Raw genomic sequence first — 27,671 nt, forward strand, 5'->3', positions numbered from 1 at the left:
CACAATCTGACTCAACAAACCTTCCCTCCTCAGCGTTATTCTTTAAAGTCCGACCAGGAAGTGACGACGAAGCCTCCTGAATTGCTGCAGAGTTTCCGTCCGCACCAGAACGGCGTCACTCACCTGGAGACATGTATCCATGGCGACCAGCTCCTCCTCCTGTCAGCATCTTCTGACTGCAGCGTGGCCCTCAGCTGTCTGCCAGGAGACACAATCGGCTTGTTTGGACAGGTAAAACACACACCCAGACACACACACACACACACACTGGTTATCGTTTGAAATGCGGACCAAGTTGTTGTTCAGGACTTGTGGGGACCTCCGTTTCTACAGGTTGTGGAGGCATAAAAAAAAATTGGTAAAATGTCCACTCCCCAGTTAGCTCATACGCGTCTTTAAATCTCTGGATTGATGAAGTAATGTGCTGATCATTCTTACTGGGGACCCTGGGGGAACACTTCAACTGTTCCAATGTCAAAACATTCCTCTTAATCAGGACAAAAACACGAAGCGTTTTTTTTTACTGCAAACATTTTCGGTTTTCCCGAAATTCCAGGAATTCCTTAATACCTTTTATCAATTAAAAGTGTTACCACTTCAACATTTCTCGACCGATTTGAAAAATTTCAACCATTTGAACTCATTCAGAAAATTAAAGTTTTTTTGTGTTTTTTTTTTTTAACATTTTTTTCTTTTAATTCCTGCTTTTCCCGGAATTCCGGAGTACTGTCAAAGTTAGTTTGTGACGAACCCCAAGATGCAGAGTAGGAGGGAGGCATTTTGCAGGGAAACATGATTTAATTTAAAACACTAAGACAAAAAACAAACAAAGGGTACAATCAAAAAACAATGCAGGTGGGCAGATTACAAACTAAGGGAGCTAGCATGGGAGCTAGAAAACAAAAAAGGATCTTAGCATGGAAGCTAGCAAGAATTGAGCTGGAAACAGAAGACGTACATGTAATGTAAAAACAAACTTGGAAGAAGGGAACAAAAGGCAATAAGCTAAAAACCGCAATCAAACATAGCTTACCGCATTGCTGCATAGACAAGACAAGATACGTCACGACAGGAGCGAAGATACAAAACGTGACATCGACAAGACAATAATCCAGCGCTGACTGGAAGACAAAGTAGGTACAAATAGGAGAGGGCTGATTGACACCAGGTGTGGCCAGGTGTCAATCAGCCACAGCTGAGGGGAAACAAAGCACTCAGAGAGACAAACAGGAAGCTGAACCAAAATAAGAGTGCTGAGAGGAACTAAGGACACAAAATACTAAACACGCAGAGGAAAAACCAAAACACAAACAAACTGTCAGTGGCAAGCCTGACAAGTATCATTTCTCAATTAAAAAACTGTTACTACTTCAACATTTCTTGACCTATTTAAACAATTCCAATACCAACCAATTCATCGTATTCAAGAGATTATTACTCCTAATCATTTTCCCAAAAAATCCTGAAATTCTCAAATTTCCAGAAAGTTCCCATTGAAATGAATGGAACATTTTTTCAAAGTTGCACAGTTCACACATTTTTCAACTTATCCAAAGCATTCCGACATCGACACATTCCACTCTTCCTGGGCGGTTTAGCTCGGTTGGTAGAGTGGCCGTGCCAGCAACTTGAGGGTTGCAAGTTCGATTCCCGCTTCCGTCATCCTAGTCACTGCCATTGTGTCCTTGGGCAAGACACTTTACCCACCTGCTCCCAGTGCCACCCACACTGGTTTGAATGTAACTTAGATATTGGGTTTCACTATGTAAAGCGCTTTGAGTCACTAGAGAAAAAGCGCTATATAAATATAATTCACTTCACTTCACTTCACATTCGAACTAATACTTTTCCAAGTTCCAAACCTAATTCCGGTTTGCCTGGAAATTCAAACCCTTCAACATGCAAACCCTTTCAGCATCCAAACTAGGGATGCCCATTACGTCGATCGCGAGCTGCCGGTCGACCGCGGAGGGTGTGTCGGTCGATCGCCAGCCAGGCTTTTAAAAAAATAGACCTAAAAATCATCAATCTTCACCAAGACGTCACCCGAGGGTCTTGTGAGATGACGCTGGCTGCTGCAAAATCATTATTAAGAAAAAATGACCGACAGGAAGGCGAGAAACACTTTTTATTTCAACGGACTCTCGTACCTTCCATCAAAACTCTAAAGGCCGACTGCACAGTTCCTATCTTCACAATAAAAGCGCTGCTTCATACTGCCTGCGCTAACAAAATAAGAGTCTCAGAAAGCTGGTGTGCACAAGCGAGCAAGCTACGGAGATTGCTGCCAATTTTTTTCTTAAAAAGTATATGGAAGCTGGATAAATAAGGTGCCAAAAACCAACCACTTTCATGTGGTATTGTACAGAAAGGAGGACTTTTTTTCTCCTCCATTCAAAAATGTGGGCGTTATCATCATTACTGTCTGATTCCAATCAATGCAAGTCATCAGAATCAGGTAATACACCAACTTATATTCTTGTCTTCATGAAAGAAAGACGTCTATATGTGTTACACATGCTTGTATTATCATTAAACACATTTAACTTAACAAAAACCTCTGTCATAAATATCAATGTTTATTTATATAGCCCTAAATCACAAATGTCTCAAAGGACTGTACAAACCATTATGACTACGACATCCTCGGAAGAACCCACAAAAGGGCAAGGAAAACTCACACCCAGTGGGCGGGGAGAATTCACATCCAGTGGGACGCCAGTGACAATGCTGACTACGAGAAACCTTGGAGAGGACCTCAGAAGTGTGCAACCCCCCCACCTCTAGGGGGCCGAAAGCAATGGATGTCGAGCGGGTCTAACATGATACTGTGTAAGTTCAATCCATAGTGGCTCCAACACAGCCGCGAGAGTTCAGTTCAAAATGGATCCAAGACAGCAGCGAGAGTCCCGTCCACAGGAAACCATCTCAAGCGGAGGCGGATCAGCAGTGTAGAGATGTCCCCAACCGATACAGGCGAGCGGTCCATCCTGGGTCCCGATGAGCGGTCCATCCTGGGTCTCGACTCTGGACAGCCAGTACTTCATCCATGGTCATCGGACCGGACCCCCTCCACAAGGGAGGAGGGGACATAGGAGAAAAAATAAAAGAAGCGGCAGATCAACTGGTCTAAAAAGGAGGTCTATTTAAAGGCTAGAGTATACAGATGAGTTTTAAGGTGAGACTTAAATGCTTCTACTTGAGTGGCATCTCGAACTGTTACCGGGAGGGCATTCCAGAGTACTGGAGCCCGAACAGAAAACGCTCTATAGCCCGCAGACTTTTTTTGGACTTTAGGAATCATTAATAAGCCGGAGTCTTTTGAACGCAGATATCTTGCCGGGACATATGGTACAATACAATCGGCAAGATAGGATGGAGCTAGACCGTGTAGTATTTTAGACGTAATTAGTAAAACCTTAAAGTCACATCTTAAGTGCACAGGAAGCCAGTGCAGGTGAGCCAGTACAGGCGTAATATGATCAAACTTTCTTGTTCTTGTCAAAAGTCTAGCAGCCGCATTTTGTACCAACTGTAATCTTTTAATGCTAGACATGGGGAGACCCGAAAATAATACGTTACAGTAATCGAGACGAGACGTAACAAACGCATGGATACATAAATAAAAATGATATATATGAATGAGGTAGATCCCCTCGATTTGGTCAATTGAAAAGTAGCTCGCCTGCAGAAAAGGTGTGGGCACCCCTGGTCTAAACAATTTCAACATTATATAATTTCCACATTCATCCTACATGCCATTAGCATTTCAGTTCAGCGTCAGCTTTTCAACATTCAAACTATTCTTACATTCATACTACATTCTGTCAGAATTTCAGTTCAACTTCAGCATTCGAGTATCCATCCATCCATTTTCTACCGCTTATTCACTTTGGGGTAGCGGGGGGCGCTGGTGCCTATCTCAGCTACAATCGGGCGGAAGGCGGCGTACACCCTGGACAAGTCACCACCTCATGGCAGAGCATTTGAGCATTCCCATGCAATTCCTTCAGGAATTGCCTTATCTTGTTTATTTATTTATTTATTTCACAACATTTTCTGCATGTGAAACTAGAATATTTGTTGCGATCTGTGTTGGTTGGCATAAACGGAGTACAGAGCACAGGATATGACAAACAGGATGTAAGGTACGGAATTAAATGAACAGACGACGCTGGCTTATGAACCCTCCTGATTGGCAGTCCAGGAACAGATGAGGGACCAGTACAGTGAAGTATTGACATACCAAGCAGGAAGTGGACTACAAAATAAGAGCCATAGGAATAAAAACACTAAAGATAAGTATCATGATAATTATTCTCCATTAAATGTTTCTGGAACAGATTACATGATTTCATTCATTCTTCTGGGAAAATTGCTTCGGTTTTCATTTGACTCTCTCTCCGTGGTACCTTTAAGGGATTAACAAGGAAAACCGAGGTACTGCTGCACATTCATGTGTGAAAGGAGTTTTCTTATAAGGCTATTGGTCATGATTGCAGTGTTACGGTGCTTAGGTTTTTTTTCCCCAGGCTCACAAATACATGCAATGCATACTATTATAATATTTGACATACATGAACGTGGACATGGACGTTTTAAAAAAAAAATGATTACCTTATTTTTCAGACTATAAGGCACATTTAAAATTCTTTAATTTTCTCAAAAAATTACTTATAGCCCAGTGAGCCTATTGTACGGCATAAGTTGGGTTGTGCTTACCGACCACGAAGCTATTTTATTTGGTACATGGTGAAATGAGTTTGACCGATAGGTGGCAGTCACACATAATAGACACGCCAGTAAAGGACACCAACATTTTAAAAGCTCCATTGAAAATATAGAACATTACACACGACGCTCAAAAATCCGTCACAATATTCTAGTACGACTTTGGTAAGCTATGAAGCCGCACCGCTTGATGGATTGTTGGCGTATTAAACATACGAGTATTATTATGGTGCGTGTATGAAGACCGCAAAATGGCCCCTATTAGCAGACATCATCTGGCGTTTTGTTTCACAATATTATGCAAAAACAATTTTTCTTACCTTCTGGTACCTGCTGATCTGTATTTGGGATCTGCATAATTCCTGAAAATGTGCGCTCAATCTGCCATTTTAATCCGGGAAGACACCGCAGTTGATAAATGTGGAGCCACGCCGCGGATCGGGGTGTGCCAGGACCGGCCTCGAAGACAGCGGCAGGGGCGTAGATGGCCCAGGTGGGCCTTGTTATTTAATCACCTGTCACCTTTATGAGCAGCAGCAGGGTTGAGACGCGTGGTTGGAGCTAGAGTGGGAACCAGAGACAGAGAGAGAGACACAGACGCAGAGAAAACATTTTGCTCGAAAGCAAAACAATTGCACGATTTATGAAAATAAAACACTGTTATACCCTGAAATCCGGGCTCTCCTGGCAGTGTGTGGTCGTCCGAAGAACCCACTAGAGGGCAACCTCTACAATAAACTTCTTCTTTTTTACTTTCTTGTTATGGGTCATTAATCCTCTGCTGTTGCCATTTGTAATATAAAGTAGTGTCAAATTCTTACTTATATCTATCAGTAGACTAGCTATCAAAGCGCTAAAAACTCTAGTGAGTTTAGATAATTCACCCACGGAACTTTAGTTATTAGAGGATTCCGGTCGGACGGTTTTTCACGGGATGCATTTCCGGCGTTGTTATTGCACGAGTGAGCCATGGATGAGGAGATGCTGCTCCGTTATTGATTTAAGTAAAGTCTGAATGTCATTAAAACAGTTAGCTCCGTCTTTTGACACTTATTCCACTCCCGTCCTTGCACGCTACACCGCTGCAACAAAGATGACGAGGAGAAGACGCAGCCGAAGGTGAGCCATGTAAATACGACCGCCCACGAAACGACGCATCCTGAAGCGACTGTCAGAAAGCGGTTTGAAGATGATCTATAAAACATCATCTATGCAACATTTTGACCAAATAACCACCATTACATGTTATCTAGACCACAAGGAAGTGTTTTACATTTAGAAAAAAAAAAAATATGACTCCTTTAATGCGCCTTATAATCCGGTGCGCCTTATATATGAAAAAAGATCAAAAATAGACTATTCATCGGCAGTGCGCCTTATAATCCGGTGCGCTTTATATTCCGAAAAAAGATGAAAAATAAACCGTTCATCGGCAGTGCGCCTTATAATCCGGTGCGCCTTATTTGTGAAAACAGATAAACAACAGACCATTCATCGGCAGTGTGCCTTATAATCCGGTGCGCCTTATGTATGAACAACATAAAAAATAGACCATTCATTGGCAGTGCGCTTTATAATCCGGTGTGCCTTATATATGAAAAAAGTTCAAAAATAGCCTATTCATCGGCAGTGCGCTTTATAATCCGGTGCGCCTTATATCTGAAAAAAAGATCAAAAATAGATTAATAATCGGCAGTGTGCCTTATATTCCGGTGCGCCTTATTTGTGAAAAAAGATTTAAAAAAATAGACCATTCATCGGCAGTGTGCTTTATAATCCGGTGCGCCTTACATATGAAAAAAAAATCCAAAATGGACCATTCATCGGCAATGCGCCTTATAATCTGGTGCGCCTTATATATGAAAAAAAAGATCAGAAATAGACCATTCATCAGCAGTCTGCTTTATAATCCGGTGCACCTTATTTATGAAAAAAAAGATCAAAAATAGACCATCCATCGGCAGTGCGCCTTATAATCCGGTACGCTTTATATATGAAAAACATAAAAAAATATACCATTCATTGGCAGTTCGCTTTACAATCCGGTGCGCTTTATATATGAAAAAAGTTCAAAAATAGCCTATTCATCGGCAGTGCGCCTTATAATCCGGTGCGCCTTATATATGAACAAAAAATCAAAAATAGACCATCCGTCGGCAATGTACCTTATTATCCGGTGCGCCTTATAAATGAAAATAGATCAAAAATAGGCCATTCATCAGCAGTCTGCCTTATAATCCGGTGCGCCTTTTATATGAAAAAATTAAAAAAAATAGACCATTCATCGGCAGTGCGCCTTATACTCCGGTGCGCCTTATATATGAGAAAAGTTAAAAAATAGACTATTCATCGGCAGTGTGCCCTATAATCCGGTGCGCCTTATATCTGAAAAAAAGATCAAAAATAGACTATTAATCGGCAGTGCGCCTTATAATCCGGTGCGCCTTATATATGAAAAAAGATCAAAAATAGACCATTCATCGGCAGTGCGCCTTATAATCCGGTGCGCCTTATATGTGAAAAACATAAAAATTGAGCATTCATCGGCAGTGCGCCTTATAAACCGGTGCGCCTTTTATATGAAAACATTTTAAAAAAATAGACCATTCATCGGCAGTGCGCCTTATACTCCGGTGCGCCTTATATATGAAACAGGTTAAAAAATAGCCTATTCACCGGCAGTGTGCCCTATAATCCGGTGCGCTTTATATCTGAAAAAAAGATCAAAAATAGACTATTAATCGGCAGTGCGCTTTATATTCCGGTGCGCCTTATTTGTGAAAAAAGATAAAAATAATAGACCATTCAACGGCGGTGCGCCTTATAATCCGGTGCGCCTTATATATGAAAAAAGTTCAAAAATAGCCTATTCATCGGCAGTGCGCCTTATATATGAAAAAAAGATCAAAAGTAGACCATTCATCGGCGGTGCTCCTCATAATCTGTTGCGCCTTATATATGGACAAAAAAATCAAAAATAGACCATTCATCGGCAATGTACCTTATAGTCCGGTGCACCTTATATATGAAAATGGATCAAAAATAGGCCATTTATCAGCAGTCTGCTTTATAATCCGGTGCACTTTATATATGAAAAAAAGATCATAAATAGACTGTTACTCGGCAGTGCGCCTTATATTCCGGCGCGCCTTATATATGAAAAAAGATCAGAAATAGAACACTCTCGGCAGTGGGCCTTATAATCCCGGTGCGCCTATGGTCCGGAAAATACATGGTTTAAAAAAACATTATTTACATTCTATACTCTTGTAAAATCTACAGAACCAACCTGCTTTATGAATTGCCTTCATGCATATTATTTTTTCTTTAACTACACTTATATAAGGTAATATAAATATCGAAAACACCTTACAGTATCGGTGTGATGCAGTGTGTTGTTTACAGCCGAACAACACAGGCAAGCAGATTTCACCCAATAACCAAACGGTGGTGACAAATGTGAATGCATTAAACCGGCTATGCTGTTCTAAAATGATCTGTTAGGAGGAGCAGTGGAGCACGGAGAGACCTGAGCGGGTGTGCACCGACGGGAGGACACTCACATGAATATCCCGGCAGGGCGGACGCGGCGGTGAGTGTGCGACACTCGTCTGTGTGGATATTCACTTAAGTGTCTTGGGTCTGCTGTTTTGTTTACTTAGAAACTCTCTCACGGTAATTAAAACACACGTTTGACTGCAAACTTGACTCTTCAAGTACCACCATAGTTGCTAACATTTGTATACAGTAGCATAGTAGGCCCAAGTACTTGTTAAAAGCAAGGCAGAGGTTTTATTTAACAAGTATAATTAATAATTTTGGCCACTGTGACGTTACACACAGTACATAAAGTGAAGTGAAGTGTGAATTATATAGCGCTTTTCTCAAGTGACTCAAAGTGCTTTACATAGTGAAACCCAATATCTAAGTTACATTTAAACCAGTGTGGGTGGCACTGGGAGCAGGTGGGTAAAGTGTCTTGCCCAAGGACACAACGGCAGTGACTCGGATGGCAGAAGCGGGAATCGAACCTGCAACCCTCAAGTTGCTGGCACGGCCACTCTACCAACTGAGCTATGCCGCCCCTAAACAACAACAGTGATACTCCGTTTCCAGTACATTTTTACAGACTTTATTATTGGCCCACCACTACAAAGAGCCACAGTTTCAGAATCAGTGGTTTACAACGGGGGTTTTGATTGATTGATTGAAACTTTTATTAGTAGATTGCACAGTTCAGTACATATTCCGTACAATTGACCACTAAATGGTAACACCCGAATAAGTTTTTCAACTTGTTTAAGTCGGTGTCCACGTTAATCAATTCATGGTAGGGTCAGCCGAATGCGGCTCTTAAGGCATACTTGCCAACCCTCCCGAAATTCAGCGCCTCTCCCGAAAACCTCCCAGGACAAATTTTCCCCCAAAAATCTCCCGAAATTCAGGCGGAGCTGGAGGCTACGCCCCCTCCAGCTGCATGCTGACCCGAGTGAGGTGTCGACAGCCTGATTTCACGTCCGCTTTCCCACGATATAAACAGAGTGCCTGCCCAATGACGTTATAACTGTAGAATGATCGAGGGCGGTAACAACACACAACAACAGCAGTCACGTTTTCGTAAACAGCAATGTTGTGACACTCTTAAACAGGACAATACTGCCTTCTACTGTGCATGCATATGTGACAATAACATATACGGCTTTTGGAGCAGTGGTTCTCAAAATGTTTTCAGAGATTTACCTCCTGTGGACATTTTTTTATTTCAAGTACCCCCTAATCAGAGCAAAGCATTATTGGTTGGAAAAAAAAAGATAAAGAAGTAAAATACAGCACTATGTCATTGGTTTCTGATTTATTAAATTTTATAACAGCGCAAAATATTGCTCATTTGTAGTGGTCGTTCTTAAACTATTTGGAAAAAAAGAAATATAAAAATAACTAAAAACCTGTTGAAAAATAAACAAGTGATTCAATTATAAATAAAGATTTCTACGAATACTGCGAAGAGGTGGCGACTTGTCCAGGGTGTACACTGACTTCCGCCCGATTGTAGCTGTGTTAGGCACCAGCGCCCCGCACGAACCCAAAGGGAATAAGCGGTAGAAAATGGATGGATGGATAGCTGTAAATATACTCCCCCCCCTCTTAACTACGCCCCCAACAACGTCTCGCCCCCCCAACCACGCCCCTCGCCCAACCTCCGACCACACCCCCCACCCCCCAACTCCGGAAATCGGAGGTCTCAAGTTTGGCAAGTTTGCTCTTTAGTGCCGCCCTAGTGGCTCCCAGGAGCATTTTTAAAAAAGGATTAACAATAGAAAATGGTGGGGGAATTTTGTTTTTGTTGCTTTAGTATGTATTTTTGTTTGAGAGCAAACATGACACAAACCTTCCCAATTGTTAGAAAGTCCACTGTTCAATATGTTTCTGTGCACGCTCCACTGATGAGAGCATTTGGTGAATATCGTTTCGTCCTACTAATTTCGGTGGTTCTTGAACCCACCGTAGTGTGGACTGTGACGCAACAGTTCGTTTATGTCAGGGATGTCCAAAGCGCGGCCCAGGGGCCATTTGCGGCCAACAGGGAATTTTTTAACGGCACATTCTAAAAATGCGATTAAAAAAATACAAAACATAAACAGTGGTATAAAAGAGCAAACGGGTGAAATTTTTTCTTCAAAAAAAATAATGAATCAAAATCAATGTCATTATGAATTATTGACCTATTCAAGGCACCAATTACGTCACTTTGAGATATTTTTGGTGTAAAATGTTGCATATTTTGTGTTTGCTACACGTTTCTGTTTTAAAACGAACAAACAAAAAACATAAACAACAATAAAACTTATAATTGACGGATAGATCTGAAGTTGATCTCGAGATTATTGTGTTAAAAGTAAACAAAATAATTATAATTTATTTTTTTAACACTTTAATGAATAGGACCCTTTTGGATCCCCAATAATTTTAGTGTGATTTTTTTTTTTTTAAAGTGCCATTTCTCAAAAAGTAATAAAGAATTAAAATCAATGTTGTTCTGACTTATTGACCTTTATAAAGCTACAATTATTATGTAATTTGAAATATTCCACTTAAAAATTTCATTTGGTGAAAATATTACATATTTTGTGTTTAAAAAAAAAAAAAAAGTTATCTTTGACAAAAGGAGCGTACAACTTTTCTTTTTTTAAATGTTTTATTGACAGATAGATCTAATGTTGATCGGGAGATTTAAGCCTATGATAATAATAATAATAATACTAAATAGTGACACATTTTTAATATTTTTTTGACCAAAACCCTTTGGTGTCCCCTGGATCAAGCCTGAGTGGAGGCCTAAATGTATATATTTTTATAAATATATTGTATTGGTTTTTAAAATTAAAAATATCAAAATGGCCCCCAGCTTGCTTTGATTTTTCAGTGTGCGGCCCTCAGCGGAAAAAGTTACATGTACAATGTTCCACTCCTGTCTCTTTTTTTTGTCCGCCAAACGTTTTATACTGTGCGTGAATGCACAAAGGTACCACAAAATTTCATTTATCTAAATGGATACATGGTAGATACTGATATTTATACTTTAATATTCCTGGAAATGTTTTCAATATTCACCCAATTGGCAGACTTTGGTCCACGTTTTATCCAGACAACACGGAGGAGGGTGACTGATGGTGATGCTCATAGTCCAATAAATGACGAGCGCCAGGATTTGTTGCTATAATTCAGGAAGGTGCATTTTGACACGGACCTGGCACTCCACATAAATGATAGTCACTCCAAGTCAAGTGGAAAAGGTGCACTCAACTGACGTCAGCAGTCACAGTCTGCAGGAAGTATCAATCTTGGTAAGGGTCCCAGTTACTGTACCATTTATCAGCCGCAGCTGTGGTATTAGTTCCTAATGAGATGGAAAATATCAACTCTGTGATGGACCGGCTGAAGCAGCATGGCAAAAAATATATTTCTTCCTCTGAATTATACGACCCACCAAGCCCCAAAAGATCCGGCTGACCGTTAAAGGCAAGCAGTCAAAGGTGTAATTTAATATTTGGCCGGAGGAAGGTCTGAAAAGTGGGGAGGGGAAAATACAATTTATTATTGTAGAACATTACACCTCCTTTTTTTTTTTTTAAACTTCCTGTTGGAGTACTGATCTTCACTCCAGTCGAGGATTTACAATCAGGAGACACAGCTGTCACTGTCCTGTTTCCCGTGTTAAATTATATACGTCCCGGAGCTCTTATTTTCTTTTTTGTTGCTTCATTTCTTTCTACCTCACCTCTGACTGAAGTGCTGGTTTCCTCACCTGTTTCCTGATTGACAACCAGGAAACTTACCTGTCACAATCCTGTTTATTGGGTTTTGTATTATTTCTGTTACAGACACTTTCTTTTTTTGTTTGTAATTCCTTTGATGCTTCCATTTCCTTTTTTCCCCCACCTCTGGAGTCTCTGTCTCCTGATTGACAATCAGGAGACACATCGTTCACTGTCCCATTACCTGTGTTTTCTACTGTTTTCGTTCCAGCAATTTTGTTGTCTTGTTTTTACTTCCTGTATTGCTTCCATTTCCTGCCAGGAAAACGCTACATTGTGCAGAGTGTGAAATTTGGTAGAGGAGGAATTATAGTGTGGGGTTGCTTTTTCAGGTGTTGGGCTTGCTCCCTTAGTTCCAGTGAAAGCAACTTTGAATGCTTCAGGATACCAAAACATTTTTGGACAATTCCATGGGATGGCACTTTAAGTTCATATACAGTTGTGGAGGGGGGTGTGGCCTGCGGAACTGCAGCAAAGTGGGGTGTGCCAGGACTGGCTTCGAGTTTAGCGACAGGCGCGTAGATGGCCCACCCGGGCCTGGTTATCTAATCACCTGTCGCTCTGTTAAAAGGCTGCAGCCGAATAGGAGAGGGATGGTGGAGCTGGAGCGAGAAACACTTGCTGAAAAGCACAATCGAAAAACTTTATGGAAAAATAAAACAGCATTGTGAACCGGAAAACTGAACTGTCATGTGTTGCGTTTAAACCAGATGTTCCTCCAAGGGAAATTAAGATGCTGGTCAATTCCAAGTTCTTTTGATGACACATAAGCTGAGTTTAAATGATCACTCAGAACAGAATAGGTATTTTGCAATTTATTCCAAAGCTTTGGAGAGACCAACCTAAAAAACAACACATTCAAATCGCGTCGCCTAGTTGATCTGAAAACCTTACGGAAGCGCAGTCTTCTTCAATATCTCCCTCACCCCCACCCAACAGAAATACACATGTCTATTGTCCTCCTTAGCTGGGCACAGGATGAGATAAGAAGGGAGTATTGCTACTCCTTACATTCCTAAAGCCAAGGTTTACTTGCAGTGTACCATAGACATGAGATTATAAAATAGAAAGAATACAAATGAAAAACACTAGCTATTTCAAATATGACTATAGAAAGAAATAACTCTGAAATATGGATATATGTAGATATCTATCTTCGTCACATGTCAGTGCTTGGTGGTCCGAGGAACCCGGAGGGGAGATACCTACACAACAGAGTATGCTGATTGGCCGCAGGTGTGGACCAGCTGCCAATCAACAGCAGGTGAGTGAACGAACACAGTCCTCAGCGGAACAAGCAGGAAGCGGAAACCAAAATAAGAGCACTGATGGGAAGTAAATACAAAAACAAGGAAACAAACAGAAATGAAGTGACAGATCGTCACAAATATCCTCCACAGATTATTTTCTTTTGTCAAAGTTCCCACATTTCGTAAAATGTCCGCTTCCTTGCTGTCCAGTTTGTTACCAAATACAGTTGCTTGTCTCATAAAACGCTAATCGTTGCTTTTGGTCGTGTTGCCTTCAAATGTTTCTGTGAGAGTCTTAAAAAATGTATACGAGTGCCGCACATGTTAAGATGAATTTTTATTATAATCCGTGCAGGAGTTGACTGTTTTATTACCTGGGATGTCTTCGCAGCTCCTGGAGTGTCTGGGAGCCGCAGTTAATGAACAGATGATGCAGGTGGAGTTTAGTGCGTTCGCATTTGATTTAAAGACCTTATAAAGTTGTTGCAATGCTTTAAATCGGCCCGCTGCCGTACATCCGTAGTTTCGGCAATTGCACCTCTATGCACCCCATGCTTTGAGAGCTTAAAATGTCTTATACATCGGACAAAAACAAACAAAAAAAATCATTATTGGAATTGGTGTCACTTGGAATTGGAGTCGGCAGACCTGACTTGGTCAACTGAGATGAGACGGCGTCTATAAATCGCCGGCGCCTTCGCCCTGTTCTGCGCCCGTTGCGCCGCATGTGTCAGGCTTGTCACTGACAGTTTGGTTATGTTTGACTTTTTTCCTCCGTGTTGGTGTTTTATTTCCTGTCAGCGCTCTTGTTTTGGTTCAGTTTCCTGCTTGTCTACCTGAGTGCCGTTTCAGTTTAGTCTTTATTTGAAGGGACAATGAACAGAAACATCAAGCTCAAAGACAGATAGGTTCTGTACCAGATTGGTTCAGTTTCCTGCTAGTCTACCTGAGTGCCGTTTCAGTTTAGTCTTTATTTGAAGGGACAATGCACAGAAACGTTAAGCTCAAAGACGGATATGTTCTGTACCAGATTATAGCTAAATAGTCTTTCCCTCACCTGTCCCTGAGTCTGGGACACCTGGTGGCAATTGCCAATCAGGCCACTATTTAAGACCTGCCTCGCCCTCCAGTCAGTGCCGGAGTGTTGTTTGTTGTGAGCAGTCAACATTATGCTGACAATAAACACCAAGATTGCATGCTACGTACTCTCTTGTACGCCAGCAAATCCTGGACTCTGTACTCCTCGCAGGAGAAGAGGCTAAGTGCCTCTCACATGCGCTGCCTCCGTCGCATACTGGGCGCAAACAACGAGGTGCTGATGCAAGCCGAGAGTCCCAGCATGGTCACTTTCCTTCGTCAGCGTCGCCTTCGAAGGCTGAGCCATGTGCGTCGAATGGACGATGGCCGGATCCCCAAAGACATCCTCTACAGAGCTTTCCCCCGTAGAGGCAAGCTCGGACTGTATTGTCCGAGCTTGAATCCAGCCGGTGACAGAAAATCTTCCAATAACGTGACAATAAAGACTCCAAAGATGAGATATTTCCAGGCGTGTGGTTCCTCGTTGCTCCTTGTCTGCGTTGCGGGCTTAGGATGCATCCAAGCTGTTATTCTGTCCTCCGGCAAGAGGACAACGGGACGGCCACATCTCCGCTTCAAGGATGTCTGCAAGTGTGACCTGAATGCGCTCGACATCGATCAATCAATCAATGTTTATTCATATAGCCCTAAATCACAAGTGTCTCAAAGGGCTGCACAAGCCACAACGACATCCGCGGTACAGACCCCACATAAGGACAAGGAAATACTCACCCCAGTGGGATGTCGGTGACAATGACTATGATAAACCTTGGAGAGGACCGCATATGTGGGCAAACCCCCTCCTTCAAAGGGAAACGGAAATCAATGGATGTCGAGCGGTTCTAACATGATATTGTTAAAGTCCAGTCCATAGTGGGTCCAACATAACGGTGATAGTCCAGTCCATAGTGGATCCAATATGGTAGCGAGAGTCCTGTCCATAGTGGAGCCAGCAGGAAACCATCCCAAGCAGAGACGGGTCAGCAGCGCAGAGATGTCCCCAACCGACGTACAGGCGAGCGGTCCATCCCGGGGCCCGACTCTGGACAGCCAGCACTTCATCCATGTGTCCCCCACGCCCTCCCTCCACAAGGGAGAGGGGGGCAGAGGAGAAACGAAAAGAAACGGCAGATCAACTGGTCTAAAGAGGGGGTCTATTTAAAGGCTAGAGTATACAAATGAGTTTTAAGATGGGACTTAAATGCTTCTTGAACTGTTACCGGGAAGTCATTCCAGAGTACTGGAGCCCGAATACAAATCGCTCTATAGTCCGCAGACTTTTTTTGGGGCTCTGGGAATCACTAATAAGCCAGAGTTCTTTGAAGGCAGATTTCTTGCCGGGACATATGGTACAATACAATCGGCAAGACAGGCCGGAGCTAGACCGTGTAGTATTTTATACGTAAGTAGCAAAACCTTAAAGGTCACATCTTAAGCGTATAGGAAACCAGTGCAGGTGAGCCAGTACAGGCGTAATATGATCAAACTTTCTTTAGACATAGACCTGAACACCTGGGAAGAGCTTGTTCAGGACAGATCCAGCTGGAGACACACCGTGAACACGGGACTGAAAGCTGACGAGGAAAAACTCGAAGCGAGCTCAGAGAAAGAGCAAGCAACTACATCCTGGAGCTGACTCGACCTACAAATGCACCAAGTGCAAGAGAGACCGTCACTCCCGTGTGGTTCTGTACAGCCACAGCAGACGCTGCATGACCAAATAAAACATATCCAACGGGCGCCAATCCATTGTCTTCCGAGACTTCCGGATGCCAACATGAGCTGTTCCTGTTTGCTGGTTCCTGATCGATATTTGCAGTTTGCTGTCTCATAGCTCCTTGCATCTTGGTTTCCTGTTAGCTTTTTCCAGTTTTCCTGTTTGCTGGTTACACTTCCCTTTCCAGTTTGCCCGTTCCTGGGTTCTGGTTTGTGTTTTTCCAGAATTTCGGACATTAAATCATGTTTCCTTGCATCCAACCTGCTGTCTCCGCATCTTGCGGTCCGTCACCACCCGTACCTGACAGCAAGGTGGCGATTGATTCCCATGCATAAAAATGCAGAGAGCGTGTGTGAGCGAGCGTGGAGTGCATGAACCAACACACTGCACGGGGCTAACTAGTAAAGTTTGAGTGGTTGTTTTGCTGGCCGGGTCAATTGGTAGGTCGGGACTGGGCTGCCGGCCAGTGGTCCTCAGGTGAGTAATGCCCACGGCCTCACTTTATCACCAGCCATGTGAAATGTGTGTGAGTGTGTGTGTGTGTGTGTGTGTGTGTGGCCCACCACAACTGTGATATTGATGTGTCTGGGTGGTCAGGGTAATCAGAACACGCTCTCAGGTGACCATAAAAGAAGAACTGTTGTTCACTCTCAATGACGCCACCACCCCAAGAAATGATGCCATACTGAAATACCGTATTGACCCGAAAACAAGACAATATTTTTTCACTGAAAAGTCTTGGAAACGTAGTCTGGTATCTACCATGAATTGATTTACGTGGACCCCGACTTAAACTCGTTGAGAAACTCTTTCGGGTGTTACCATTTAGTGGTCAATTGTACGGAATATGTGCAAACTGCTAATAAGAAATTCCAATCAATGAATCAATGAATCAATCAATCAATCAATCAATGAATCAATCAATGAATCAATCAATCAATCAATCAATCAATCAATCAATCAATCAATCAATCAGTTTTAACATGTACACTGTATTTTCCGGACCATAGGGCGCACCGGATTACAAGGCGCACTGCCGATGAATGGACTATTTTTCATCTTTTTTCATATATAAGGCGCACCTGATTATAACGCGCATTAAAGGAGTCATTTTTGTTTTGTTTTTCTAAATGTAAAACACTTCCTTGTGGTCTACATAACAAGTAATGATGGTTCTTTAGTCAAAATGTTGCATGGATGATGTTTTACGGATCATCTTCAAGTTGCTTTCTGACAGTCGCTTCAGGATGCGCCGTTTTGTCCATTCATCCATCCATCTTCTTCCGCTTATCTGAGGGTGGGTCGCGGGGGCAGCAGCCTAAGCAGGGAAGCCCAGACTTCCCTCTCCCCAGCCACTTCGTCTAGCTCTTACCTGGGGGATCCCGAGGTGTTACCAGGCCAGCCGGGAGACATAGTCTTCCCAACGTGTCCTGGGTCTTCCCCGTGGCCTCCTACCGGTTGGACGTGCCCTAAACACCTCCCTAGGGAGGCGTTCGGGTGGCATCCTGACCAGATGCCCGAACCACCTCATCTGGCTCCTCTCGATGTGGAGGAGCAGCGGCTTTACTTTGAGTTCCTCCCGGATGGCAGAGCTTCTCACCCTATCTCTAAGGGAGAGCCCCGCCACACGGCGGAGGAAACTCATTTTGGCCGCTTGTACGCGTGATCTTATCCTTTCGGTCATGACTCAAAGCTCATGACCATAGGTGAGGATGGGAACGTAGATCGACCGGTAAATTGAGAGCTTTGCCTTCCGGCTCAGCTCCTTCTTCACCACAACGGATCGGTACAACGTCCGCATTACTGAAGACGGCGCACCAATCCGCCTGTCGATCTCACGATCCACTCTTCCCTCACTCGTGAACAAGACTCCTAGGTACTTGAACTCCTCCACTTGGGGCAGGGTCTCCTCCCCAACCCGGAGATGGCACTCCACCTTTTTCCGGGCGAGAACCATGGACTCGGACTTGGAGGTGCTGATTCTCATTCTGCTCGCTTTACACTCGGCTGCGAACCGATCCAGTGAGAGCTGGAGATCCTGGCCAGATGAAACCATCAGGACCACATCGTCTGCAAAAAGCAGAGACCTAATCCTGCAGGCACCAAACCGGATCCCCTCAACGCCTTGACTACGCCTAGAAATTCTGTCGTTTTGTGGGCGGTCCTATTTACGTGGCTCACCATCTGCAGCGTCTTCTCCCCGTCATCTTTGTTGTAGCGGTGTAGCGTGCAAGGACGGGAGTGGAAGAAGTGTCAAAAGATGGCGCTAACTGTTTTAATGACATTCAGACTTTACTTCAATCAATAATGGAGCAGCATCTCCTCATCCGGAAACAACAACACCTGTGAAAAAATGCCCGACCGAAACTCTCTAATAACTAAAGTTCCTTGGGTGAATAATGTAAAGTCACTCCACCGGTATGTTTTAGCGCTTTAATGGCGAGTTTACTGACAGATATAAGTAAGAACTTTACATTACTTTATATTACAAATGGCAACAGCGGAGGATGAACGTCCCATAACAAGAAGAAGGTTATCGACTACAGAGTCGGTACGGACTACAAAGGCGGAAGCGCGCACATTTTCAGGATTTATGCAGATCCCAAATACAGATCAGCCGGTACCAGAAGGTAATAAAAGTTGCTTTTGCATAATTTTGCGAAACAAAACGCTAGATAATATTTCATACCTTATACACACACCATATAATACTCATACGGGGCGGCATAGCTCGGTTGGTAGAGCGGCCGTGCCAGCAACTTGAGGGTTCCAGGTTCGATCCCCGCTTCCGCCATCCTAGTCACTGCCGTTGTGTCCTTGGGCAAGACACTTTACCCACCTGCTCCCAGTGCCACCCACACTAGTTTAAATGTAACTTAGATATTGGGTTTCACTATGTAAAGTGCTTTGAGTCACTAGAGAAAAGTGCTATATAAATATAATTCACTTCACACTATAAATCACATATGTTAAAGCACATCAAACGGTGCGGCTTCATAGCTTACCAAAGTCGTACTAAAACATTTTGATGGATTTTTGAGCGCCTTGTGTAATGTTCTATATTTTCAATGGAACATATAAAATGTCTGCGAAGAGGTGGCGACTTGTCTAGGGTGTACCCGCCCGATTGTAGCTGAGATAGGCACCAGCACCCCCCGCAACCCCAAAGATAATAAGCGGTAGGAAATGGATGGATATAAAATCTTGACGTTGTTTACATGGGTCGTACTGCAGTCTACACGTATCTCTTATGTTTGACTGCCATTTACTGGTCACACTTATCATTACAATTGCTTACCAAATAAAATTGCTTCGAGGTCGGTAAGCACAACCAGAATTATTCCGTACATTAGGCGCACCGGGTTATAAAAATTGATTTTAAGTGTGCCTTACAGTCTGGGAAATATGGTACATGCAAATCCAAGTGAGACGTAGCTTTTCTTGGGGAGATACAAACACAACACAGAAAGAAGAGCGCTTAAGAGTCGGACAGAGGAGTTATGATTCGAATTTCGATACAATTCCGATCAATGTGATGGCTTATGACAGGTGGACTTGTGTTCCGTCGTTTCCTGCATTTTGCTTGTTTTGGCTTGTTTAGCTGTAACTCGACTTCTGTTTTCCAGCGCTGGTCTCTCCTCACCTGTCAGTGAGTGTCAATCAGGAGGGTTTATTGTGCAGCGTTGTCTGTCAGCCGCTGCTGGTTTTGTGTTATTGATCATGCTGTGTGTTGTTTCCTGCATTCCGCAAGTGCTTCTGCAAACAAGAGTTTTTGGACTCACCTGCGGTGCACGTCTCCCTCCACATTGGCGCAACTTGATTTTTCCAACACTTAAATGCAGTGGAACCTCGATTTACCAACTTTGCATTTTACGAAATGCAGTATTTATGCATATGTACATACTGTACTGTATATACACAAATAAGTGAAAAAATAAAGTTAAAGTGCCAATGATTGTCACACACACACACTAGGTGTGGCAAAATTTGACCCATCACCCTTGATCACCCCCTGGGAGGTGAGGGGGAGCAGTGAGCAACAGCGGTGGACACGCCCGGGAACCATTTTGGTGAATTAACCCCCAATTCCAACCCTTGATGCTGAGTGCCAAGCAGGGAGGTAACGGGTCCCATTTTTATAGTCTTTGGTACGACTCGGCCGGGGTTTGAACTCACAACCTACCTTTTTCAGGGCGGACACTAAGCCACTGATAAACCGAAGGACAGTGCGGCAAAAACACAACAAACTCCCTTCTTGTCTCTTATGGACGAACATAGCTCGGTTGGTAGAGTGGCCGTGCCAGCAACTCAAAGGGTTGCAGGTTCGATTCCCGCTTCCGCCATCCTAGTCACTGCCGTTGTGTCCTTGGGCAAGACACTTTACCCACCTGCTCCCAGTGCCACCCACACTGGTTTAAATGTAACTTAGATATTGGGTTTCACTATGTAAAGCGCTTTGAGTCACTAGAGAAAAGCGCTATATAAATATAATTCACTTCACTTCACACCTATTGATGTTGTTGACTTTGGACTGACTGACAGTAATTAATGTATTTATATCTGCAAAATGTCGTTGTTATCTGTACTGTAGAGTTAAAATTTTGAATGACAATAAAGTAAGTCTAAGGACACCAAAGTTGTGGAACAGAGGCTTACACACACACACACACACACACACACACACACACACACACACACACACACACACACACACACACACACACACACACACACGCATCGACAAAAAATATACGCCACACACACATACCCCAACCCCTGTCCAACGCAAATCCCTGAAGAGCTGCAGCCTGCCACCATAGCCCCCAACTCCCTCCCCTCTGTTGCAAGTCTCGAGATGTATGTTGTTATAAATATGTGCTTTGCCATGGAGGTTTTTAGCAACCCAGTCTAGATTGAATTTTTGTACTCATCCTCCCACAGCGTTGACCTTTTTCCCCATCTTTTAAGGGGGTCCCTTGTGGCGACCCATCAGCGTTCCTGTTCTGTATCCCTGCACACTGTTTGTTTGTCTAATCTTGAACAGGTTTGTGCTGAAAACAAACTTTCGTTGTACTTGTGCAATGACGATAAAGACCGACCTACCTAGCTACCGGTAAGGTGTCGGCACTACTCCGCGTTTTGCTGCAAAGTATAAATGTGAGACGATACAAACACTTCTGCATGCTTATGCAAAAAACATATTATTATCCTTTAATTTTACAGAATGGATTCCGCTGTCGTGTACTGTTGTTTTATTCATTCGCAGCCCAACACCCTGGCACCAACAACGCTTACATAATCTAATGAGATTCGGTGCAAGAGCTTTGCATTGAATATTCTGCCTTTATTAAGATGATAACGCTCCGTTTAGATTGACACTGTCAATGAATATTTCAATGCATTTAATATTTAGAATTGCCAGCTTACAAAGAGGATCCTGCTCTTCAGATTTTGTGTGTACACACACACACATTCTTATATTTGTTACCTTCTTGAGACCTCTGAAAAATGCCTACCTCTTTAGGACCACCCTGATTTTGATACATTTCACCACCAGGGCTTCAAATGAGATCTTTTGTTGTTGTTGTTGTTGTTGTTTTGTGTATTGTGCTAAAGGCCGATAACAAACGGGTCACGGACTGCAGATGACCCCTGTGCCGCACTTTGGGCAACCCAGCTGTAGGAGCTAACTGTCAATGGCCACTAGAGTCTTAGTACCGTAGTGTATTTGTTCATCCTATGATCACAAATGGGATGCGGGTTGTCTTTCGTCAGCACCGGAAGTCGTAAAATCAGCTGTTATCCTGGCATTTTTTTTGGGTGGGGATGAATAGGGAAGTCCTAATTTAGCTTGTTTTATCAGTACCTGTCAATGTTTACTTTTGCATCCGCATCAAATCAACAAAACAAAAAAAAACCTGACTTTGGAGCAAGGTTCACGGAATTCTAGTATTTAGCTCTCTGTTAGATGCAATGGTTTTCTGTCAATGATTTCGGTCCTAACTTGTTCACCGGTCCTCATATGGAAGGTACTTTTCCGTGTTGATGTCTTAAGAAGGATAGAAATACAAACACACACACACGCACACACACACACACACACACACACACACACACACACACACACAAACACACACACACATATATTTGTGTGTACGCAAGGCTACTTAATGCTTCCAACTCCATCATTAGCAGCAGGTCGTGATTATCAAGAGTCCGTCCAGGCCTTTTTTCTCTGCGGGGTCCATGTTGGCTCGTAGATTTGTCATTACAGCTAGACTAGGTCATATTTATGGAGGTTTTTATTACAAAAACTTATATTTTTGAACACCAAATTTTTGTAACGGATTTTTATGCGTTTGAATTTTGTGAACCCATTTTTTTTCCACCAAATTATGCTGACAATTTCATTAAAAAAAAAAAAAGTTTGCAAAATGCGTGTGTTAAAAAATTCAGAGTTTAAAAAATGTGTGTACAAATATTCACTGTGTCAAAATTCATAGTTTAAAAAATCAGTGATTAAGACTTCAGTGTATATCATTCCATATTCTAGTTTTGTTCCATTTTTGTATTTCATTCTGTTGTTTGACTCCCTCACTTCCTTGTTTGTTCTGTTACCATGGTTTCATATTACTTCCACCTGCTACTCGCTGTTGACGCACACCTGTTTTTGCTAATCACCGTGCTTATTTAGGCCTGCCTTTTCTGTTCATTCAGTCTCGCATCCTAGTTAGTGTTTCACGCAGTTTGTTTCACTACAGTAACGACTCCAATTCTATGTGTTTTATTGCTAGCTTTCACGCTAAGCCCTTTGTTCCTCTAGCTCTCATGCTAGTAGTTTTTGTTTTCCCTTTTGTGCCTCGTGCAAGTGTTTCTGTTTTTTTCTCTAGCTCCCATGCTAGCGCTTTTAGTTCTTTTCTAGCTCCCATGCTAGTTCTGTTTATTTTGACTAAGTCTGTTATCATTTGTTAAATAAATCAATCATTTCTTACCTTCACGTTGTGTTCTAGCCCGTCTGCATCCTTGGAAGAACGAACCCGCATTACAATGCCCAGATTCGTTACACCGTGTACATAGGCTGGTTCTGACACAGGGTCGATTACTTCAGTCTTAAATCACCTGTAATGGGTCTTGTGTTTTGACACAGCAAATTTTTAATACACTGAATTTTTATGCGCAAAACATTTTTTGAAGATTTAAAATTTTAATACCTTAATAAACTTTTAAATTTTTAGGTTTGAAAAATTTAAAACACTCATTTCCCTTTTGTGCCTCGTTCATGTGTTTCTGTTTTTTTCTCCAGCTCCCATGCTAGCGCTTTTAGTTCTTTTCTAGCTCCCATGCTAGTTCTGTTTATTTTGACTAAGTCTGTTATCATTTGTTAAATAAATCAATCATTTCTTATATTCACGTTGTGTTCTAGCCCGACCGCATCCTTGGAAGAACGAACCCGCATTACAATGCCCAGATTCGTTACACCGTGTACATAGGCTGGTTCTGACACAGGGTAGATTACTTCAGTCTTAATGGGTCTTATGTTTTGACACAGCAAATTTTTCATACACTGAATTTTTATGCACAAAACATTTTTGGGGGGGATTTAAAAGTTTAATAACTTAATAAACTTTTACATTTTTAGGTTTGAAAAATTTAAAACACTCATTTCCCTTTTGTGCCTCGTTCATGTGTCTCTGTTTTTTCTCCAGCTCCCATGCTAGCGCTTTTAGTTCTTTTCTAGCTCCCATGCTAGTTCTGTTTATTTTGACTAAGTCTGTTATCATTTGTTAAATAAATCAATCATTTCTTATATTCACTTTGTGTTCTAGCCCGACCGCATCCTTGGAAGAACGAACCCGCATTACAATGCCCAGATTCGTTACACCGTGTACATAGGCTGGTTCTGACACAGGGTCGATTACTTCAGTCTTAATGGGTCTTATGTTTTGACACAGCAAATTTTTCATTCACTGAATTTTTATGCACAAAACATTTTTTGGGGGATTTAAAATTTTAATAACTTAATAAACTTTTCGATTTTTAGGTTTGAAAAATTTAAAACACTCATTTTGCCAACACATTTTTTTTTCATGAAATTGTCAGTATAATTTGATTAATTTCATAAAATTCAAACGCAAAAAATTCAGTTGTATCAATTTAGTGTCAAAAAAGCTTTCGTAAAGAAGGCACAAATTAACCTCCATACATATTCTGATTCATAGAGCAGCATGTGTGTTTGTGTGTCTGTGTGTGTATGTATGTATGTATGTATATGTATACATATATATGTATGTATGTATATGTATACATATATATGTATGTATATATACATATACTGTATATATATACACATGTATGTATATGTATACATGTATATATATATATATATATATATATATATATATATATATATATATATTTATACATATACATGCATGAATGTATGTATGTATATGTATGTGTATATATATGTATGTATATATATATACATATATATATATACACACATGTATATTTATATACACACACAAACACACATATATATATATATATATGCAAATTGTGTGAACATCTATGAAAAGTATTTATATAATAGTTGAAAGAGCAGAATAATTTGCATGGCCTCGAGCACGGGATGGCTTTACAGCATTGCACCATTGCAAACTCATCCGTTTTAATAGCCCGGCCTTGTTTGCTCACTCTGCGTGGGAACATTTATTAGCGTATTTTCATCTGTCCCCCCCCTCCCAGTAGTTTATCTGTGAGGTAAACGCTGATCATGTAAATCAGTGAGCGATTAGGGAGGTGGCTAATCTTCCTCCTCTGCCTTCTCCTGGTGAAGATGGATAAGAAGCAGCCTGATGATGAACGAGCCGCCAATGAACTCTGGGCCTGAAGTGCCGCGCTCTGCACTTTTTTTTTCTTTTTCGGACAGTTGTTGTGCTCTCACAATCCTGACTTTGCCACTAAAGAGCAGTTAATTAGTTCCAAAGTAGTATCCGTCAATTGGGGGAGAATTTGTCTCGCTTGGGAATTGTTTAGGGTTTAGTTTAAGCCGAGGATGATCTTCCACTAAATATATGAAACAATTTGTTTGTGTACACAATTATGTTATTATTCAGAGCATAAACAGAAAACTGTACTTTTTATTTTATTTTGCTTACCCAAAATCCTTATGATAGACAAGAACACCAACTTTCCCTTTTCTGTGCGTTCTAAATAGTAAAAAACTGCGAGTAAGAGGCAGCTAACAATGCAGGTAATTGGGATACTATTTTCGCCTCAAAAGCCCCTGGAAAAACAATCCAAAAACCTCCAACAACGTTTTATGTACATGTAGGTACTTTATGTATGTCATGTAGTAGCAGGCACAGTCGTGATAATTTGTAATACAGTGAATGATGTAACCTCGACCCCTACAGTGCTACTGTTCAAACTGTGTGTGGTGTTACAGTGGACAAAAATATTAAATATATTTGTTAAATAAACCAATGTCTTGTTTTTAATGAATACTTAGGCTTACTGCGCTACTGCATTTTAATGTATGTCATTATGGTTGTACAAGGAGTGTCAGAGTTTGTTGTTTACGAACCCCAAGATGCAGAGATGGTGGCAGGCATTAAGCAGGAAAACATGGTTTTGATTTTAACACTAAGTAAAAAAAAAAACCCAAAAGGGTACAAACAAAAAGCGTGCACGAGGCGGAGGACAAAATATGAACAAACAAAACTGGAAGCAGGGAACAAAAGACAGTAAGCTACACAAAGCTACTTAATATAGCTTACTGCTACGCTGCAACGACACGAGACGACACGAGCGACAATACAATATATATATATATATATATATATATATATATATATATATATATATATATATATATATATATATATACGTATATATTTATATCCAGCACTCGACTGGAGTACAAAACAGGTTCAAATAGGAGCGGACTGATTGACACCAGGTGTGGCCAGGTGCCAATCAGCCGCAGCTAAGGGGACACAGCACTCAGGGAGAACGACAGGAAACCAACAAAATAAGAGCGCTGACGGGAAACACTACACACACAGAGGAAACAAAGGCAAATGCAGAGGAAAAAACTAAAACACAGTCAAACTGTCAGGGACAAGCCTGACAAGGAGAGCCAAGTTTTTTCTACGGTGGTACTTGGTTAAAAAAACTTTAAGAACCACTGGTCTATTTTTGTCACTCAATATGGAATATGGGTTCAAAAAAGCCAACAAAAAAAGAGCTCGGAAAGAAGGGGGGACTTGCTGTGGACGTAGACGAAGGGGGCACAGTGTGAACTGTGAATTATATTTATATAGCGCTTTTCTCAAGTGACTCAAAGCGCTTTACATAGTGACACCCAATATCTAAGTTACATTTATACCAGTGTGGGTGGCACTGGGAGCAGGTGGGTAAAGTGTCTTGCCCAAGGACACAACGGCAGTAACTAGGATGGCACAAGCGGGAATCGAACCTGCAACTCTCAAGTTGCTGGCACGGCCACTCTACCATCCTTCTCTCTCTGCCTGCACCCCCTATTTCCATCTCCACCTCTTGTCTCTGCCGTTATTGACTGCCTTTCGCTAATAGTAAAGTACAACAGATTCTACTCTTTAACTATTATTATCATTGTAGCAACATGGTTGTTATATATATATATATATATATATATATATATATACACACACATTATAGTGTATTTAAAGTGTTCATTCTTTTACTAAAGTAGTTGTTTTTGTCCGGACTAGAACCAATTATTCGTGTTATCCTAGTTTCTGATGGTTGACTCTTGTCTCGATTTACGAAGCATGTTTAAAAACCACTTAAGTACGAAGATCGAGGTTCCATTGTATCTTTCAGCACTTTTGCTCTCATTGAGCTGCTAAATTCCGATTCACTCCTCAGATAAAAAAAAATGCTTCCTCGCCAAGTTGATAGCCATATGGTATCAAGTTATCGGCGTGTGGATTCTACGCTACAAGTGAGATGCGTGGTTCATAAGCTAGCGTTAACTTTTACTAACTCAAAGGGCATACAGAAGCGCTTTTTCTTTGTTTTATAGCCGGCCGCAACCAACGTTATTGGCGGCTCAAGTAACTGGAAGCTGGTGTGAGCAAGATGATACGAAAAATAGTTCCTCTTTGTTAGCGCTCACAATAACAATGTCTCTTTAGCTTGGTTGCCAGGTCACGGGACGTAAATGGGATGTTGTTGGGTGTTTTTGGAGGTTTTTTCAATTATCTGTTATGGACGACTCTTCCCGTCGTCTTGCGGGTTCCACGGCCCATCAAGGAAGGACATTGCTTTTGAGCAGGTTTGACTCTTGTTTATTTTTCAATAACAAGCTTTTCTGCCGTTGGGTCACTTTTCAGCTCCTTCTCCACTGCTCGCTTCTCGGTTGCTTTTCAGCCGCCGTCGTCGTCATCTGCTCTTTGTTGCTTTCGCTCCTTGGTCGCTGCTGCGGGCTCTCCTCCTCCTTCTGCCCCGTTCTCTCCTCCTTCTCCCCTTTTATACAGCGTGACTTAAATGATAAATGGGTTGTACTTGTATACCTTCAAGGTACTCAAAGCG

The 27,671-nt window shown here is 41.9% G+C and overlaps 1 protein-coding gene across 1 annotated transcript in view; it reads left to right on the forward strand.

Moving 5' to 3' along the window:
- The window catches only part of LOC133564047 (WD repeat-containing protein 49-like), a 115,520-nt gene that overhangs the window by 82,956 nt on the left and 4,893 nt on the right, over positions 1-27,671 (forward strand). The window contains exon 19 of the mRNA XM_061918129.1: positions 34-231. Coding sequence (XP_061774113.1) covers positions 34-231 — 198 coding nt within the window. The remainder of the gene's footprint in view (positions 1-33; positions 232-27,671) is intronic.

The sequence above is a fragment of the Nerophis ophidion genome, linkage group LG13 (assembly GCF_033978795.1).
Source record: "Nerophis ophidion isolate RoL-2023_Sa linkage group LG13, RoL_Noph_v1.0, whole genome shotgun sequence".
NCBI lineage: Eukaryota > Metazoa > Chordata > Actinopteri > Syngnathiformes > Syngnathidae > Nerophis > Nerophis ophidion.